Genomic DNA, 16,682 nt, shown 5'->3' on the forward strand with positions numbered 1-16,682 from the left:
CCCCAAGACCAAGTCTTTCAGCATTATTTAGGAGCACTACTCATGAGTACTGAAAGCTTTCTTTAAAAGCAAAGAACTGGGCAGCTGCAGTAGACGTCCTCGCTGGCAAGAGCTGGAGCAGGGGTTCAGCTGCTAGGCTGCTAGCCCCCGCACGAGGCTGCTGTGGGGTTTTTTGGTTTTGTTATCAAGGAAGTGCTCTAGGTTATACCCAGTACAGGCATCACGTCTTTGCTCAATACTAACGTCAACTTTAAGATGCCTCAGTAACATTCTAACTTCTCTAGAAAGCGAGTGCTATTAACCACATTTCTCAACTGTGCTGCTTCATCAGCCTCCATGACCGCAGCACTGCTGTCCTGGCTGCAAACGACGGTGCACTAACCAGATGCGTTGGGCAGTCAGTCCCTCAGCAAAGCCAGCTCAGGAGGGCTACAGCAGAGGGGTGGTGCACGTCCGCATCGCACTTCAGCCGCAGACGAACGAGAAGGGCCTTTAAGAAAGACTGCATTTTCACAACTAGACGAAAGGGAGAAGGCCTGATTTCTAATACAAAACCCAAACCCAATGCTATCTTTCCAGGGAAGAAATCCCAAGCAATAGCATCTCTCCATATTGTACAGCTGTGTTTAGACACGAGGTTTTATTTTCTGTCTGTTGTAAGATATCCTTTGCCTCTAAAGGCCCCTTTAAAACACTATGCTGATAACCTGACATGTTATTAAAACCCAGTATCCTTTGGAGACAAGTGATACAGGCAAGGAAGATACAAAAGCCGCGTAGCACATTTTGAAATCAAAACAGTACTTCATTAAAAAGAGACACATGAAATGAGTCAATATTTATTCTTTCTTCTCGCTATCCTCAGTGATAGGGTCTGCGGGAGGCTCTTCAACTGTCGCACTATTGCTCTCTGAACCAGTGTTGCTATCACTGGTTCCCTCCTCTGCAGTGCTATCAACCCCTTCTTGGCCACTCTCCTTATCATCTGGGATAGATGTTCCTTCTTCACCATTCTGCTGGTTTTCTGTGCTCTCTTCTGGGTGAGGCTCTTCTGTAATAAGAGATTTCTCAGTGTCATTTACATGCCAATACATTTATTTAGGTTGTGCAATTAAAATTTAGGAAGAAACAGAATCTGTAATAAATCCGAGTATTCCATAGCAGTTATTTCTGTCACTTAGAATGTGCAGTAACAGGCACAGCTCTGAAAGACCTCTCGGTGCTTATGATGTACGTGATCCTGCCACACGGCATCCTGAGTGTCACATGCAGCTGACTGACCCCAAAAGTCTAGCCACAAGAAAGCAACGTGCCTTGTTAAATCAGAAGCACTAGAATTCAAACTCCTTAGTCCCCTTTCCCTTACGCTCATGCTGTTACAGCAATGACTCACTGAGATATTAGCCACTGATACTCTTAAATACAATAATATTTTCTTATGTCACTGTACGAAATACAAAAAAGCCTTACAAAAAGCTTGTAAGAGCAGCATGGAAAGAAGTGCTGTTCTATCATCCTTGCTAGACGCTGACACTGGGACAAGGAAATGCTCTCAGTTGCTCCTAGCTAACCGATGTCTAAAAGGTGAGTTAGGTTTAGAAAGCGTTTTTCCCCCCCTTGGGTACATTACACACAAAGCATGACATACGGCTTTGTGGCATCTTATCCTCTCCCCTTTTTAAAAGCGGCAATTTAATGAGAAGAAAGCAAACACCCGTGTTCACCAAGATGAAGCGAACTATTCTGAATGTTGTTCTTCTGAAGCCTTTCTTCCTACTAACAGCAAAAAACCAGGGCGCTCCTCCTGGCTAAGCTGAGCCTCTACAGAGATACTTTAATGCTGATCCTTCGAGGATTCTGAAGCTGGTCTTCAAATGCAGTTACCTGTCTCCATCGGAGCACTCTCCTCTTCCTTCTTCTCCTCTATCTTGTTAGCTGCCTGTTCTTCCTCAGCTGCTATGTTACTCTGACTGCGTTCGGCTTGCTCAGCTGCTTCTTTTTCCCTTTCCTCCTGCCTCTTGCGAGCCTGTTCCTCAGCTTGAGCAATTTCAGCTGCAATTTTTTCCATATCCACTTCTACCTTCAAACTGCATAACTAGAAATTAAAAAAAAGAAAAAAAGGAAAGCTCTTTTACTATCCCAATTACTTTGAAAACCAAAACATCAGTAAAACCCAATTATGAGTTCAGTATTTCTACATGCAGCATAATTCTTTTGATTTGACAAAGTTTATATTAAAAGCTTCAGTAACTAGGGAGGGAGATACAAGCATATTAACAAAGGGGGGGGGGATAAATAAACAACCTAAACTTGTTATTTGAACGCAGCCAAGGACAGAGCAGTATGTTCTCCACAGTGGCTTTAGGCCACCTTCCTTGAGCTGCTCTCTCGTGAACTCAACCAGTCAAGCCTGAAGGCACTTTTAAACTGTACCGGCTGAATGTCACCACTAAAGGTCACTGAAGGAGCATGAAATAATACAAACACTGCGTGCTTCCCAACACCCACACACTAGGACACTGCAGTCATCAGTTGTGTAATTATACAGAACTGAATACAGAACTGAACAGAAGCGGGTAGAGCACTTGTACAAATGGGTAACTAGCAGATTCCTCAGAGTAAGTGGAGAAAAGCAAGAGTTGTACCCTTTTAAGCTCATTGTTAAAGGATTCTGTGCTTTCCAAAAACTTCCTCTTCTTTTCCTGGTGACGCTCTTCGATTTGCAAAAGCTCAGCTTCTAGTTTACGCTGGAAATGAAATAAATGGTAAGAACCTTACTATGCAGTCATCTGAAGAACTGGACAAAGTTCACAGTTACGTACAAAAATATTTAGACCAGTATTTTAAAATAAACCCACATATAAACATCCTTATGTCTTCTTCCTTGATCTAATACCCAATAGGTAAGAAGTTCATATTGGAAAGTATGACCAATAAAGGGTCTATGCAGTAATTCAGGATTGGCTAGGCATATTATAAATGAAAAACAGTATATACTTGAGGTGAATTTTCCAGCATAAAATCTACGCATTTTCTTTTATATTATACACCCCATAGGTATATATACACCCCCCCCCATCAATTACATTCTCTAATGCAGAAAGACCACAACTCGAAGGAAAGAAGGGATACCATGCCCCTCCACCCCCCGAATCTTCTTTGTTAATTAAAAAAGCAACAAATCTCTCTCTCATTCTGGTCTCTCAGTTTTCTTCACCTACATGTACACTGACTATACTGACAGGGTTCTTTTGTTTACATGCTTGTTTGGAAAATACAGGCATATGCCCAGTCAAAGCTAGGTGAAACGCGCAAGTGCGACCTCACTAGATTTCCTTGTACGCATTTAACTGTCCATGAAAAATGTTACAACAGGGACGATTTACTGTCATGAAGAATCATTACAAACAAGATTATGAGTCATAAGCTACCTGAAAGTCACAAGTCTACCTGTACCTATTAAACAGAAGACCTGCACTACATACAGAAGGGTTATGTATAATAATGAAGAGCTATGGAATTAATACTGAAAATATCCTAAAGAACAAAATACAGTTTAACGTGACTCTCAGTAACAAAACAGCACAGAAGGTGAAGTCTCACATCTTGCAGCTCCCAAGAAAACCCAGAGATTAGTTATTCGAGCGTACAGAACATTGACACCCAACAAGAATAGTCATGTAGATGATCAAATGATCCGAGACTTGGAGTACAGCCCAACACCATTATGTTTTAGCTGTCTTCATATAATTTATCTTTACCTGATGAACCATTAAAGACTGAACCTGGCGTTTCAGAACTTGCATTCTAGCTGTAGTGACAACAGAGCGGACATCGGGCACCACACTTTCACTCAGTATCTCACTGATGAGACGATGGTTTCTTTGGAAACGAGCTGTGGCTGTGTGCTTCATAGAAAATCCATCATCGTAATCTGAAACAAGAGTTTGAAGTGCAACTGCTTTAATTCCACAAAATGAGGACCAAGTCCAATGCCACTGTACCCACATTACCACTAAATAAAAACAAAATAAAACCCCTAACACCACTTGCTGTCATGTCATGAAGTTCATACTAACAAATATAGAACATCAGGTAATCAGAAAAAAGACAATGTGAGGATAGAACACCATTTACCCTGGCACAGCTGTAACAGCTATGATTTTATACGCATTTCCCATGTCTGAAATTTGGATTGACCTAGTTATTTACTGCGTTGCTTTCCACATTTCCAGAGTAAGAGGGACTATTAATACACTGAATAAAAACCCCCATTCCTGATTAACCATGTAACCAGAACAATATCCAGCACAAAATACCAACAGGAGAGTGACTCCTCTATAAATAAGCTTTGTAGCACAGATCAAAGAGACTTATTTTTTGAAACATTGAGGAATGAAAGTATGAAGCAGTGATACGTTTACTCATCACTGAAAATTCATAGTAATGTAATAAGGGTATTCAAATTTTTTTTTTTTTTTGGTAAATGCAGTTCTCTAAAGAACAGTTACTGAAAAAAAAAAACCTAACACACTTTAGGAGAAAAAGTACACAAGCACATAGGTCAAGTGCTGGTCTCCTTATAAGCTTCTTGCAGAGAAAAGAAATTAAAGGAAGCCCAACATGAACTAAACTGTCTTGTCTGACAGGCATCTAGAGGATTAACAACAAAGATCTAAGAATATTTCAGGTCAAAGATTTTTTTTTTTCTCTCCTATCAAATTAAAAGAGCTTCCACTTTATGGCAAGATACTGGACTTTGACAGTTTTAATCTAGTTACAGAATTTAACGTGAACTACAACATTATGGATTGTACTAGGTACTAATTTTAAAAGTAAAATTCAGTTTAATGCTACAAAGCAGAACAAAATAACGTGTTTCCCTATATCTAGCAGCACTCAAAAGCTTCCAGCCCATAGAAAACAGAAGGCTTCCTACGCTGTGACTTTCTATCTCTCTTCAAGGAAAGCAGGCAAAGCCTTTCAACGTAATAAAAAAATCAAACCACAGTCTGCAGTTTTGGTATCAAGAACCTATCTACAAAACAGACTCAAAAAAATTTAACTCAAACTAATTAGAATTTAAAGCACAGTAATTAAATAGCATTAAGTATTGGTGAGGAAACAAACTTAGAAGAAACTTCTGAGAGTATAATTCGTATTTAGTTGAGTATTAAAATGTTAAGCAACAAGTACAAATTATCTTCCAGAATGATGTCATGTAGAAAAGTCCAGAAGTTGAATTTATTTTACATCAAGTTTTCCTAATGGAGGTTACTCTCCAACCATTCATATATCATCAACATATCATGCCAGAAAATATTACCAAAGAAGGTAGCTAGTTTAATGAAAGTTTCTATCTGCTTTATTTCAAACTGTTATGTTCAATTTCTCATTGAGGTATCTGATTAAATGAAGTGGAAAGAGAAAACTAGTGGGAAGACTATAGATTTGCAAGAGACAAAGTACTAAGCAAACTGGTCTCCTTAAAGTTGTGCCTTTCTCCTCTTCATAAGATTCCTTTTATGCTAAAAGTTCCTGATCCTAGTGACACGCAGGATCAGACAGAAGCAACATTTCTGTCACAGAAAACAACCTGCTGTTTTGTCCCAGATGTAAACAGATGCAACTCAGGGCCTAGCGCAGCTGGTTCTGGCTGAGTTCACTTGGCCCAGGTAGCACAGAACAGAATTTGAAGTCCCAAAATGCCAGCTACTGGAACGCTAAATGTATTTACATAAATTCTACAGTTACCTCACACTGGGGAAAGTGCTGTTTGTCACGAGCTTTATCTCAAGGGTGTGCTTTTACAAGGGGGAAGAAAGAAAAAGGGTGTAACGGACTGAGTACATTTTTCACCCTCAGGTTTCAACAAGTACTTGGTCATGAATTTAAAAGTAGACATTAGGTGCATGAGTCTGAGTTTTCCCACTGGGTGGGGTGCACTTCCTTGCAGTCCAATAAACTTTCAGAATTTTCTCATCAACTTGCCAACAGCAAGGGTAACTTATTCTCTAAACAATCTCAAGTGACAGTTGTTGAACACATTCAAAGTTCAGGTGCTCTTAATCATACCAGAACTCTGCCTGTCAGAATTATGTGCTTCTGATGGAAGCACAAAATTCCGTTCAAGCTGGATTAAATCAGGCATGTAAGCCTTTTATAATGCATATGTTAAAGCCATTACAGAGCTTTAAGCAGACTTATTTGTTTTGAACTGTAAGCATTACTTCACACGTAATTAAGGGTTGGAATAACTTTTGCCACTGGCTTGCCACCTTAGTTTTTGGAAACAAAGTCAGCTGTTAGCTGTATGAAATAAAACGTGGTAATGAAAATCAGTATTAAAGGTACCAAAATAGAAAGGAAGTCATGTTAAGCACTGTGAAAGCTGTACACTGGTAGTTTCCCATATCTGGCGTCCGTTTCTCTATACTGTTGGTCCTGTAATGAGACTGTCTCACTGGATGTGCACACAAATTCCTTTCTGCTTACCATCTGGATCTTCTGCTGGCTGTATACTCATGTAAGGTTCACCCTTCTCCATGCGTGACTGCCTTTGCCGGCTTTCTTCTTCTAACGCAGCCTCAGCACGACTTTTTGCATTGATGTAGGCAAGGTATGCAGGAGAGTTATGGTAGGCCTTCATGGACTCATTGTACTCTATCTGAAATGTGACCAATATTGTTTGATTGCACCATTGGACGATTTCAGACTTGACATAACTGTAGTCTGTATAACTCAAATTGTAGTTATACAGACAAAGCTATTTCGAATCACCTGGCTGATACACAAATGACCATATTCTCTCAGTCTCTCTTTTTACAAATTAGAACTTCTTCTGTAGTCATTCATGTTTTAAGAACACTAGCTGGGCTTTTAGGTACATTTCAGTTGTAATACCTGAGAAGTCTTACGATAGCTTTGTTTTCTGAGATTTAAAAATCAAACACCTCAGAACAAGGCATTTATGATCAGACGAACGCTGGTAAGATAAAAAAAATGAGTTAACTTGAAATATTCTCAATAATTCTCTGGAGTTCTGACTAGATCTTTGATTCTGATTTCTTATCCTTCCTTATTCCAGTATGTCATGAACCAGTTTTCAAAATAAGTTACGATTTTTCCATTCTTTGATCCATCCCTGCAATGGGATGATATGGAATGCTGCAGCCAGACTACTGTCTCCTCCTGGTAGCAGGACTGCATCACTATTTTCACCTTCTTTGAAGTGTTTTTTCCCTTTGAACTGTTTCCTTCAATCTCCCTTTTAAAATTTGCCAAGTCTAGATTTTGTACAGTGATTTGAGATATTTCCAATGAAAAATGAGATATAATCTACAGTATTGTTAAAAGTACCTAAACATCTTGTTTTCTTTATGATTAGGACTGGAATCCTTCTACCTAGGCACTGTAAAAATATAAACAAGATGGCCCCTGCCCCAAGGAGCTTACAATCTAAACATCATTACCAAGTTAAAAAATAGAATGCCTTGATTTTTTTTTTTTCCCCAACTAAGAGCATCCGGCTTTGAAGTACTTCTCTATTGACTTGGAATAAAAACAGCTTAGATTTGACCAGGTTATACACAGCCTCAGATGCCTACCAGGTTTAAGCACAGCACAGCAGCTGGACAGTTTTCCCTTTGTACCTTAAGATCACAGTAACAGTCTTGTAAAAGTCCTCAACACTTACCACCCTAGACACGAGGTAGCTGTCATCTTTCGTCATGAAGATCAATAAAAACAAAACCAAGCCACGAGAAAACCCTAAAAGTGGTAGCATTTTTCTATTAAGAAACAAAACACTATGCCATAGCGTGGAGTTATACCAGATTACACCATGAAAACCAAACCCTACGTGACTGGAAGTCTTTTATGAACACGTTCATGACAATAGCAGTAGTTGCAGAGCACCAGTTTTGAAAGAGGATTTTGGTGTTGAGACAATCTTTTCAATACTGATGTTGTACAATCAAATCCATTCATTAAACAGTTAAAATTGACACTCAATTATAAATACTTCATTTTGAATTAGGTCTAAAAACTGACCAGTCACAGTTGATGTACAGTTATTTAAAAAAAAAAATCTAAAAGACGTGTCAGGACATACTTCCATTTAAGTTACATACAGGGGTCTCGTGAATGCCTCATACACCACTGCATGGGTAAGATGAATTTTTCTTCTCAGACCAGTTCCTAGAAGAATCAGCTGTAATAAACATCCCAGATTTCTTCCATTTACCTTTTCAGCTTCATATTCATTCAAATACTCTTGCTTCTCTTCATCAGTGAGATCTCGCCACATTCCTCCAATAATCTTGCCAATTTCCCATAACTTCAAATCAGGATTGGACGCCTTCACTTGGTCCCAGACCTTAACAGAAACAGCTGGAGCTTTACTAATGATATCTAAATACTTCCAAATTAAACATTTTATATTGTCATCTCAGTGTTCTTTCTGGAATCACCATGAAAAACAGGATTAAGTTAGGAATGAGTCTGGCTAAACTATCTCGATTATTTTCTGGGGCAGGAAGTCAGTAGGAAGCCATCTACTGAAACAGGCAATTGCTGAAATGGCTTTGGTTTCATGAGAATATTGCCTTTAACCCTCTTAATTCTCTTCTTAAATGCACATCGCTGCATCTCTGGGAAAAAAAAAATGCTACTGAGTAAACACATCCAGCAGTAGATTATGATAAAGAGCACTGAGCTTTTCAGATCAGAATGTAACATTTCAAAATATTTTTCAGTCTTGCTGATCAATTTGAGTTCCAACAAGTTCTGACTCCACCAAAAAAGTTTCTAACTTTATAGGGAAAAAAAAAAAAAAAAAAGAAAGCTGCCAGTGTTATTTCTTGCTGCGCCACTTGACTTTTTTTTTGTTGATGGTTTTTTGCCTAAGACAGACATGCTGGTAAAGATACTTTACCAGAAGTGGAAGAAATTCCTTCTGGCTCACCCGCTTCAGACAGGCTGACATGCCCTCCCCATGCCCCATCAGATTTCAGACTCCACAAGAGTCTCTCTCCTACTTTCTGTCAAACAGTTCATAGAATAGCGAAGTAAACGTTGCCACAGGCTAGGTTGGTGAAGGAGAACATGCAAAGTCCACTCATTGCTACTCTTCAGTCCAGCTACAGCACTGTACCAAGCTCAGTATACCGCAAGGAATACTTCCTTTATATAAAAAAGTTCTGTCAGTAAGTCACAGGCACTTCTCAATGTGGCAGGGTGGATCCTTGTCAGCAGAGACAGTGGTAGTAATTATCATTTTAGAGAAAACTTTTCCCCCCAGAAATTGGCAACTGTATGAACAGACTACTGCTGCCTTTATTCTGAAGGGCAATGCATCTGTACTTTACAATTCCCTTAAAAGAATGTGCAGGCTGTTAGAAGTAAAAGTTTAGAAGCTGAAACTAAGATAATAGCAATTAATTGTTAGCACATACAAACACTAACTTTTATTATTACTTGTTTGACACTGTATACCCACCTTCCGGCTGTACCTCATGTAGGGCATCAGGGGCTTGTCTGGGGGTTTGGGGGGCTTTGGAATGGTAATACCAGAGGAAGCCTATAAAAGAACCGAATAAATCCATTTGTTAATGTGATCGCTGGCAGTTTCCATATACACTAGTTTTGGAAAACACTCATTCTTGTGCAGTTAACACAAACAAACTACACCCCTCCCCACCAAGAGAAACAGGCATCAGCAAAAAAATTACCCAAACTGTGAACAGGTACTAACTACAGCTGGTCCTCACAGTAATATTTTTCCAATTTAAGTTTGTCCTTTTATCTGTAGGTTTACAGAGTAGTAACTAGATAAATCTTCAAAAGGGCTCCATATTCTTAAAACTGAAACACACAGCTCAGAAATTTACATGGAAACACCAATCCCAACAGGTTGCTTTTCTCACTTCTGATGAGCAATTTATTGTACCTGTTTTGACAAATTTACTGTGGCTACTGTACAGGTGAAAAAAAGATAAGGAGAAAGTTTAAGATCATGAAGTTAGAGACATTTTCATTTTCAAATCATTTTAGCAATATATTTATCTGCAAAATAGGTCAGTGGTAATTTGGAGCCAATTAAACTACTCACTGTAAGAAGAAAACAACCCTATGCACCTGATCTGTCAAGGTGTGCATTATTTGTATCCAAGCTGTACTTAATTGTCCAAATTAGCCTGTAATACCCTTCTGTGCTCTTATCTTCCTTTAGGTTTGTACAATGTCAAGCACATTGCTCGCACTAAACAAAAGGACACTGAGCACTAACCGTTGCTGATTGAAAGTTGCTGCATCCCCTCTGGTCCCCTCAGTCTACAAGACACCTGACAGGGTTTTCTCCTAAAATAATGCAGTAACGTTACAGTCCCCGTCAACTGCAGGTTCTGAAAACCTCTACTCTTCAAGCACTTACACATGCTAGGAGTTCCATTATACGTTAAGTGGGAGTGTTTTCATAAAAATATAAAGCAGTTTCAATATTTTTCAGGACTACGGCCACAGATAAGCAAATACTTGGATTTGGCCAAGAAGGCTCATGTTCAGTATTCAGCTTTCCAATTTTTCCTCTTGGTATTTTTTGTTTTGCTGAATTTATGGAGCTCTATGAAACAATGCATACAGAATTGTGTATAGATATAAATAATGTACATGAGGTATATGCATTACCAAAATGTATACATATATACACATACAGATGGATTTGAAAAACATTAACGGAAATTGTTTAATGCTTTTAAATTAACAGGAATTTAAAGACACCATACATATATTGATATATGCATGGCAGAGAAGGCTGTGTATGCTTATGACATACAGAAACAATGAAAGTTCTCAGACAAAACCTAACTTATTCTTGTATAAGGAAAAAAGTATATGTACGTTCAGTCAAGTTCCAGCTTGTACGGGGAAGGTCTTTTCTGTAAATGTTTTAACAAATCAGATGAACTTCATATATGAAGTTTGAAAGAAGGTTTATATGAGAGGCATAAAAAGAATACACTTCATTAAAAGCACCATATATTTGTTCCTTGAGAAATCGTTATATCACATTCCAAACTAATCTGATGTTTTGACATAGAAAGTTTTACACAAAAACCCTTAAAGTTACGAGAATTACAGAAATTAAAAAAAAAATCAGGGATTTAATTTTTTTCTGTTGTTAGTTATGAAAATGTTACACTTCCACAGTCTATTTTTGTTTCCTAACTGCATCCAATGCTCAGGACTTTATCTGTACTTGAAACAAGCTTTCACCCCTCTCATCACTTGACTCTATCTCACTTTGTTTACTCCATGAAAAATGAATGTAACATCCATTTTCCACACACTGACAGAGTACATAAGATCTGAAAGGATTCTGTTTTATCATCATCACACTTTTATTGAAAAAAATAATTTCTGAACTTGGGACTTTGCATTTATTACCAGACTAAGACTGGAAAGAAAAATAAAGGCTTGCATCTCTTGCATGGCTCAACAGTACGATGCAACTACTATCAATGATCTCCAGTTTGCAAAATGTTCTTCCTTATTTTTGTGCTAATAAACCTCAATAAAACGAGCAGTTCCCTCCCTCCAAGAATTTGTACCCATGCTACAGAACTTTTCCCTAAGCATGCGGTGGTCACTGAAGACCACAAAGTCTGTCTTTCTGGAGTTCTGCATCATACACGATTACCACATTTTTTTTTTTTCTCTGCTGAGTAGAAGTCCATTTTCCTGCAAAAGGTTTCAGAGTGAAAGGGAAGGGGTAGGGGTGGGGAATAAGAATCAGAAGTATTTTTTTGTTTTTATAAAGAAGTGGCAGCAGCCAAGATTCAGAAGAACCTAACTCTAAAGCCATTTCTGGTCAATTCCTGTTGTTTGCCAGATGATGTAATAGTTGATTCTCCTACCGTGACCCGGCTGTTGGTGCCCGGGTTCCCTCCCAGCCTGTAGTTGTTGTAGGCCAGATGGCTGTATGGATTGTATCCCACAAACCCTGGTGTGCTGGGCATTTGCTGATGGAAACAAATGAGACAAAAACACGAATGAGAAATGAGCTCAAACGAGGAAAACACAGAAATGAAAATGAACTGCATATGGCATGCAAAAGCAACCAGAATTTAAACAAGCAAATGAGGTGTAGCAGTTGGTATCTTCTCAACACACAAAACTTACTCCAGTAAAAACCTATTAATAAAACAGGATTTTTAAGCAAATGTGTCACTACAAATTTCTGTCTAAAGTTGGTGATTTTATTTCTATTGAGTGCGTAACTCATTTAAACAAGTCTTCTATAAATCCAGCTCATGGCTAATAAAATTTTCCAACATAAGCCACCAAATAATTCAGAAAGAGTATTATATCCAAAGGGTTAAGCTTACAAGGCAACACAGCACACAGTAATCAGGCAGAAATCCCTAGCATCAACATTTACAGTACCAATGAAAATCCCTGTCTGCTCTTCTTCCCATCCTTCTGCCTTTCCAACAAATATTACACTGTCAATAAATAGGAAAAGAAAAAAAAAATCTCCCAAAGCACCATCTGTGCACAACTACCAGTATCTGAAGACTTTCCTGGTGGTTTGCAAAATTTAAATGTTTTGGGGAATTGGGATTAGAAAGCTGGGAGAGAAGACAATTCACAGAGATATCCTTCTGTTATGAGGTAGGCTGCAGACTGACAGAGTTGAGGAACCACTGCAATAAAACCTACAGGTTAGAAACTATAACTAGTCTTAACAGATCACTGAATCCAAGACAATTTCAGAAGTTAATCAACACATCTTCATTCATTCTTGAATTCATTCGATTCATTCTCACCTCAGTAATGTAGAGAAGAATCTAGTTTCTTTACAATCCCTTCTCACCCATCATCTACATACAATCAAGTATCAGAAAGTTCACTGTGTTCCCCTCCCCACATAAATCTCTCTCCAGCCTTTTCCCATTACCCCCCACTTCCCAATCAAATTTGTTAGGAAAAAATGGATCAACTATTTAATAGTAATTGTGATCAAGTCCTGACTGTGGTGGTCCTATCATTCCATTAGGATTCATGATAGCCTGTAGTGTTTCTAGACATTTAAGTGTCATCCACACAGTGTCCCACTCTTTAGTGGCACTTTGGCCCTAATAAGAAACACTTATTCCAATAGTCTTTTAAGGCTATTTGCTGACTGGACCCATTCTAGATTACAGTTACAAAAATTCTACAAATAGGTTCAGGACTCCAAGAACCAAGGTATGACAAATACAAACACTGAACGAAAATAACCTATAAGCTAAACTACATTAACTTGTGAAATTTTCCAAGTATATGTAGACACACTGTAGTTAGTTTATTTCTAAACATACAAATACAGAGTAAATTTATCCTTTAACAGTCAGCCTTCAAATATACATTTTATTGCCAAACTTTTTAAACTCATTCACAGCAGTTGACATTTACTCAGTCCGTATGCCTGTGATCATGACATACACATTCACTATTTAATAAGACGCCATTTTACTAAAGTTTTCTGTATTACCATAACAACAGGTTTTGAATATGTTGAACTACACCTCTTCAATAAAATCAGATGACAATTGTAATCTCCGTCTGCTTAATTCTTTATTTCTGCAAGACAGGATTTAAATGTTACAAGGGAACTACCTTGCATTACACGGAGAATTGTTACTTCAGCTATAATACTGTAGTTATGAGAACTACCGGTTATTTTGTTGATTGTAGCAACTGGCTGTGGAAGAACAAGCAAGGTTATTTGTCTACTTTTCTTTTATGACTTGCATTAAGAGAGCACAGACCATCATCTCAAGGACAACTGTATAAAATACAAGTAATACAGAAGATGCTTGAAAAGACAGGTAATACATGTCACTAGTTGCAGTTTTGAAATTTGTTTCATGTACCCTTCTGAAGACTTCTAACTTGACTAAAGAATATACCACATCAATATAGACCGTTAAGAACATCTGTATCCATGCTACATCCCACAGGAATCACACATGAATATGCACAGCTCTCGATGCAGGAATCCAGCTGTAAGAGTGGATGCCATCATGTTCCTTCCAATACTGGCACAAATCTATTAAGTTGTGTGCAAAATGAAAACTCTGAACAAACTAAGCAAATAAAGTTTTATTTATGTAAATTTTTAAGAACATAACTTGTTTATACATTATATCATTTTCAAGCCTCTTTAAATGTGAAGTATGGCACAACAAATTTGGAGGATCACATTTCATCTAAATCCCATCCTGCAGTTTTCATCTCAGATGCAGAGATCAGGAACACCCTACTGGGTAACAGTTTCAAATTTTCTTTTGGTAAAAAAACCTCACTATAGCATCTTTGCTCATTCTTCTGTACAAGAGATTTGTATTTTCTCATGTGAATACGTTACTCCTAAAATGCAAGCTATTTAGAAATGTAAAGGCTACGGAAGAGGTACATTTGCTTTCAAATGCTTTCCTGACGGCAGCATACTGGTATTTCAGCACCTTTTTATACATGCATGAATGCAACTGGACATGATTCAAAGCTACTGTTCATGTTTTCCTAAGTGTCATTCCATACCATTTTACTAGAAAGTAAAGTATTTCTCATGCCATAGATGCCAAACTACCAGTGATTTCAAGAAATTTGAATAAGACTGTCATCACGAGCACTTCATTATTCTGACCCAATATAGCAGTGTTTTGCATACTCCTGCATTCCACTGAAAATCGGCTAGGTACAACAGAAACATGAAAAAACGCACTGTTTGCCCATGATTTGGGCACAAGTTGAGTGGGAAGTTTTAGAATAGATCGGTTTGTTCTTAAATATTCCAGTGTACTGTTGCAACTCACTGTGAATATAATTTTAGACCAACTGACTGCTTACAGAAAATTAAGTATCTGCAGGATCTAGCCTCAAAGATGAAACAAGTTTATTCAGCTTCTCTTTCACAAACTGCTTTAAAAAAAAAAGAAGAGATTAATTTAAACAACACATGTCATATTAATAATGAAATGCAACTAGTCTGTGTTTCCAATACAGGAAGGTAATGCAACTCCATAATTATTGCTCTGGTAAGTTATTAAAGGCTATATTACCAAATCTGTGTTAATGAGAAAAATCACTATACTTACGGTTGCAGGAGCTGGGGTAGGAGGTGGGGCGTAAGATGGCCTTTCTGTTAAGATATAAATGTAAGCATTTTTTTTCTTGAAGATTTGAATGAATTCTTTATAAGGCATCTGCTGTGTCAAACATTTTTAAGTGATTTACAAAAATAAGACAGAAACCTACTCTCAAAGACTTTGCATTTTGCCACTGAAGAGTGTAAAGCAAAGAACAGAAGAGAAAGAAAAGAAAGAAAAAAATTAAGATCACGCCATTGCTATATTGGTAGCCTTTTATTTAGCCATAAGAGTGAAGAATGTGAAATCCATTTATATGCACCTCAATTAAAAACAGGGTAAGCAAAAATGCAGTGAAACAGGATTTAGGATAAGCTGTGATATCCGGATTTTCTATGAAAACAATATACCAGAAATCAGCCACAGCAAGATTTAAGGCCAAGAGTTTGGTCAGAAATGACTATACCTCGTATCATTCCTTTTAATGCAAGGAATCTCACAAACAGGTTCTGCTGAACCAGATCTTTAATTCATCAAGTTAAAGGAAGAAAAATCTGAAAACTTACTTGACATTTTGATAGGCAAATTTTCAGCCACCTGACATTATATTTGTATTTCTGAAAGACAAAAGAATATCATGCTATTAAGTACTATGCCTTTGCTTCCCCAAATCTTTGAAACTTCAATTATTATAGTTACCATTAGTTACCAAAAAGTTTGCTAATTTTGATATAAAGACAAAAGAGTTTCTAAAAAGTAAAGTGTTGTCTCTTTGAAAAATGAATGTACTTTCCAAGGAATCTGACCTTAAATAGCTGTGAAATAACACTCAGGTTTACATCATCTTCATATTAAAGGTTTTAAGTATACATATTTTTTCCCTTTAGAAATAAAAAGAATATACTCCACTATTTTTTGCACCGACTCTTTCAGAAAACCGGTATGAACGTATAAATGACCAAACTAAATAGCACCTCCTTTGCACGGTACAAAAAAAATAATCACCGAACACGACAGCAGCGCTATCCCAGGCCATGGGACGTGAGCACGTTTAACCCTTTAGCAACAAGCCCATCGGTGCGCACGGGAGCAGCACTGCAACACAGCAGCATTTTTTTCGGCCCTTCTCTTCGAACAACTCCACCGCAGTTTCAACAGGAGCCGGACCTCCTTTCGAAATTCCCCATTAATAACGTGCTTAGCTTCGGACTCACACAAATTCCTCAACATGGGACTGCTCGTGAAGTTCAAGAGGAGCTTGAACGGGAGCACGCCCGGAGGCGGGTCCGGGGGTAGGCGGGAGCGGCAGAGCTGCAGCAAGGGCAGCTCCGGCATCGCCGTTCCCCCCACGCCTTCGCGAGGAAACCGATGCCTGCGATCGGGGAGACCCTCGGCCTCACCGAACGCCCTCCCCGTGCTGCACGGCGCGGGCCGAGCGCACCGCGCTCCTGGCGCCGGGAAACGCCGGTCTGCCCGCGCGGAGGGGCGCGCACCCCGCCCCGGCAGCCCCCGCCGCCCCCCGCCCCGCGGCCGGGGGCCCCCCCCCCCCCC

At 38.6% G+C, this 16,682-nt stretch overlaps 1 protein-coding gene across 2 annotated transcripts; it reads right to left on the reverse strand.

Moving 5' to 3' along the window:
* Nucleotides 1-780: 780 nt before the first annotated feature.
* On the reverse strand, nucleotides 781-15,751 carry SMARCE1 (SWI/SNF related, matrix associated, actin dependent regulator of chromatin, subfamily e, member 1). 2 transcript variants are annotated; one of them, XM_009282435.2, is made up of 11 exons: nucleotides 15,698-15,741; nucleotides 15,141-15,184; nucleotides 13,535-13,623; nucleotides 11,916-12,020; nucleotides 9,500-9,580; nucleotides 8,246-8,377; nucleotides 6,496-6,667; nucleotides 3,762-3,934; nucleotides 2,646-2,747; nucleotides 1,885-2,095; nucleotides 781-1,051 (listed from the first exon to the last, which is right to left on the reverse strand). In XM_009282435.2, the coding sequence occupies exons 3-11, from the start codon at nucleotides 13,535-13,537 to the stop codon at nucleotides 840-842; spliced, it is 1,191 nt and encodes a 396-aa protein (XP_009280710.1). In that variant the 5' UTR covers nucleotides 13,538-13,623; nucleotides 15,141-15,184; nucleotides 15,698-15,741; the 3' UTR covers nucleotides 781-839. The 2 variants fall into 2 exon arrangements, with proteins under 2 accessions (XP_009280710.1, XP_009280703.1); XM_009282428.2 differs by lacking the exon at nucleotides 13,535-13,623 and having other exon boundaries at nucleotides 15,698-15,751.
* Between the last annotated feature and the right edge of the window lie 931 nt (nucleotides 15,752-16,682).

Source organism: Aptenodytes forsteri, unplaced genomic scaffold, assembly GCF_000699145.1.
Source record: "Aptenodytes forsteri isolate BGI_AS27 unplaced genomic scaffold, ASM69914v1 Scaffold492, whole genome shotgun sequence".
In the NCBI taxonomy this organism is placed as follows: domain Eukaryota; kingdom Metazoa; phylum Chordata; class Aves; order Sphenisciformes; family Spheniscidae; genus Aptenodytes; species Aptenodytes forsteri.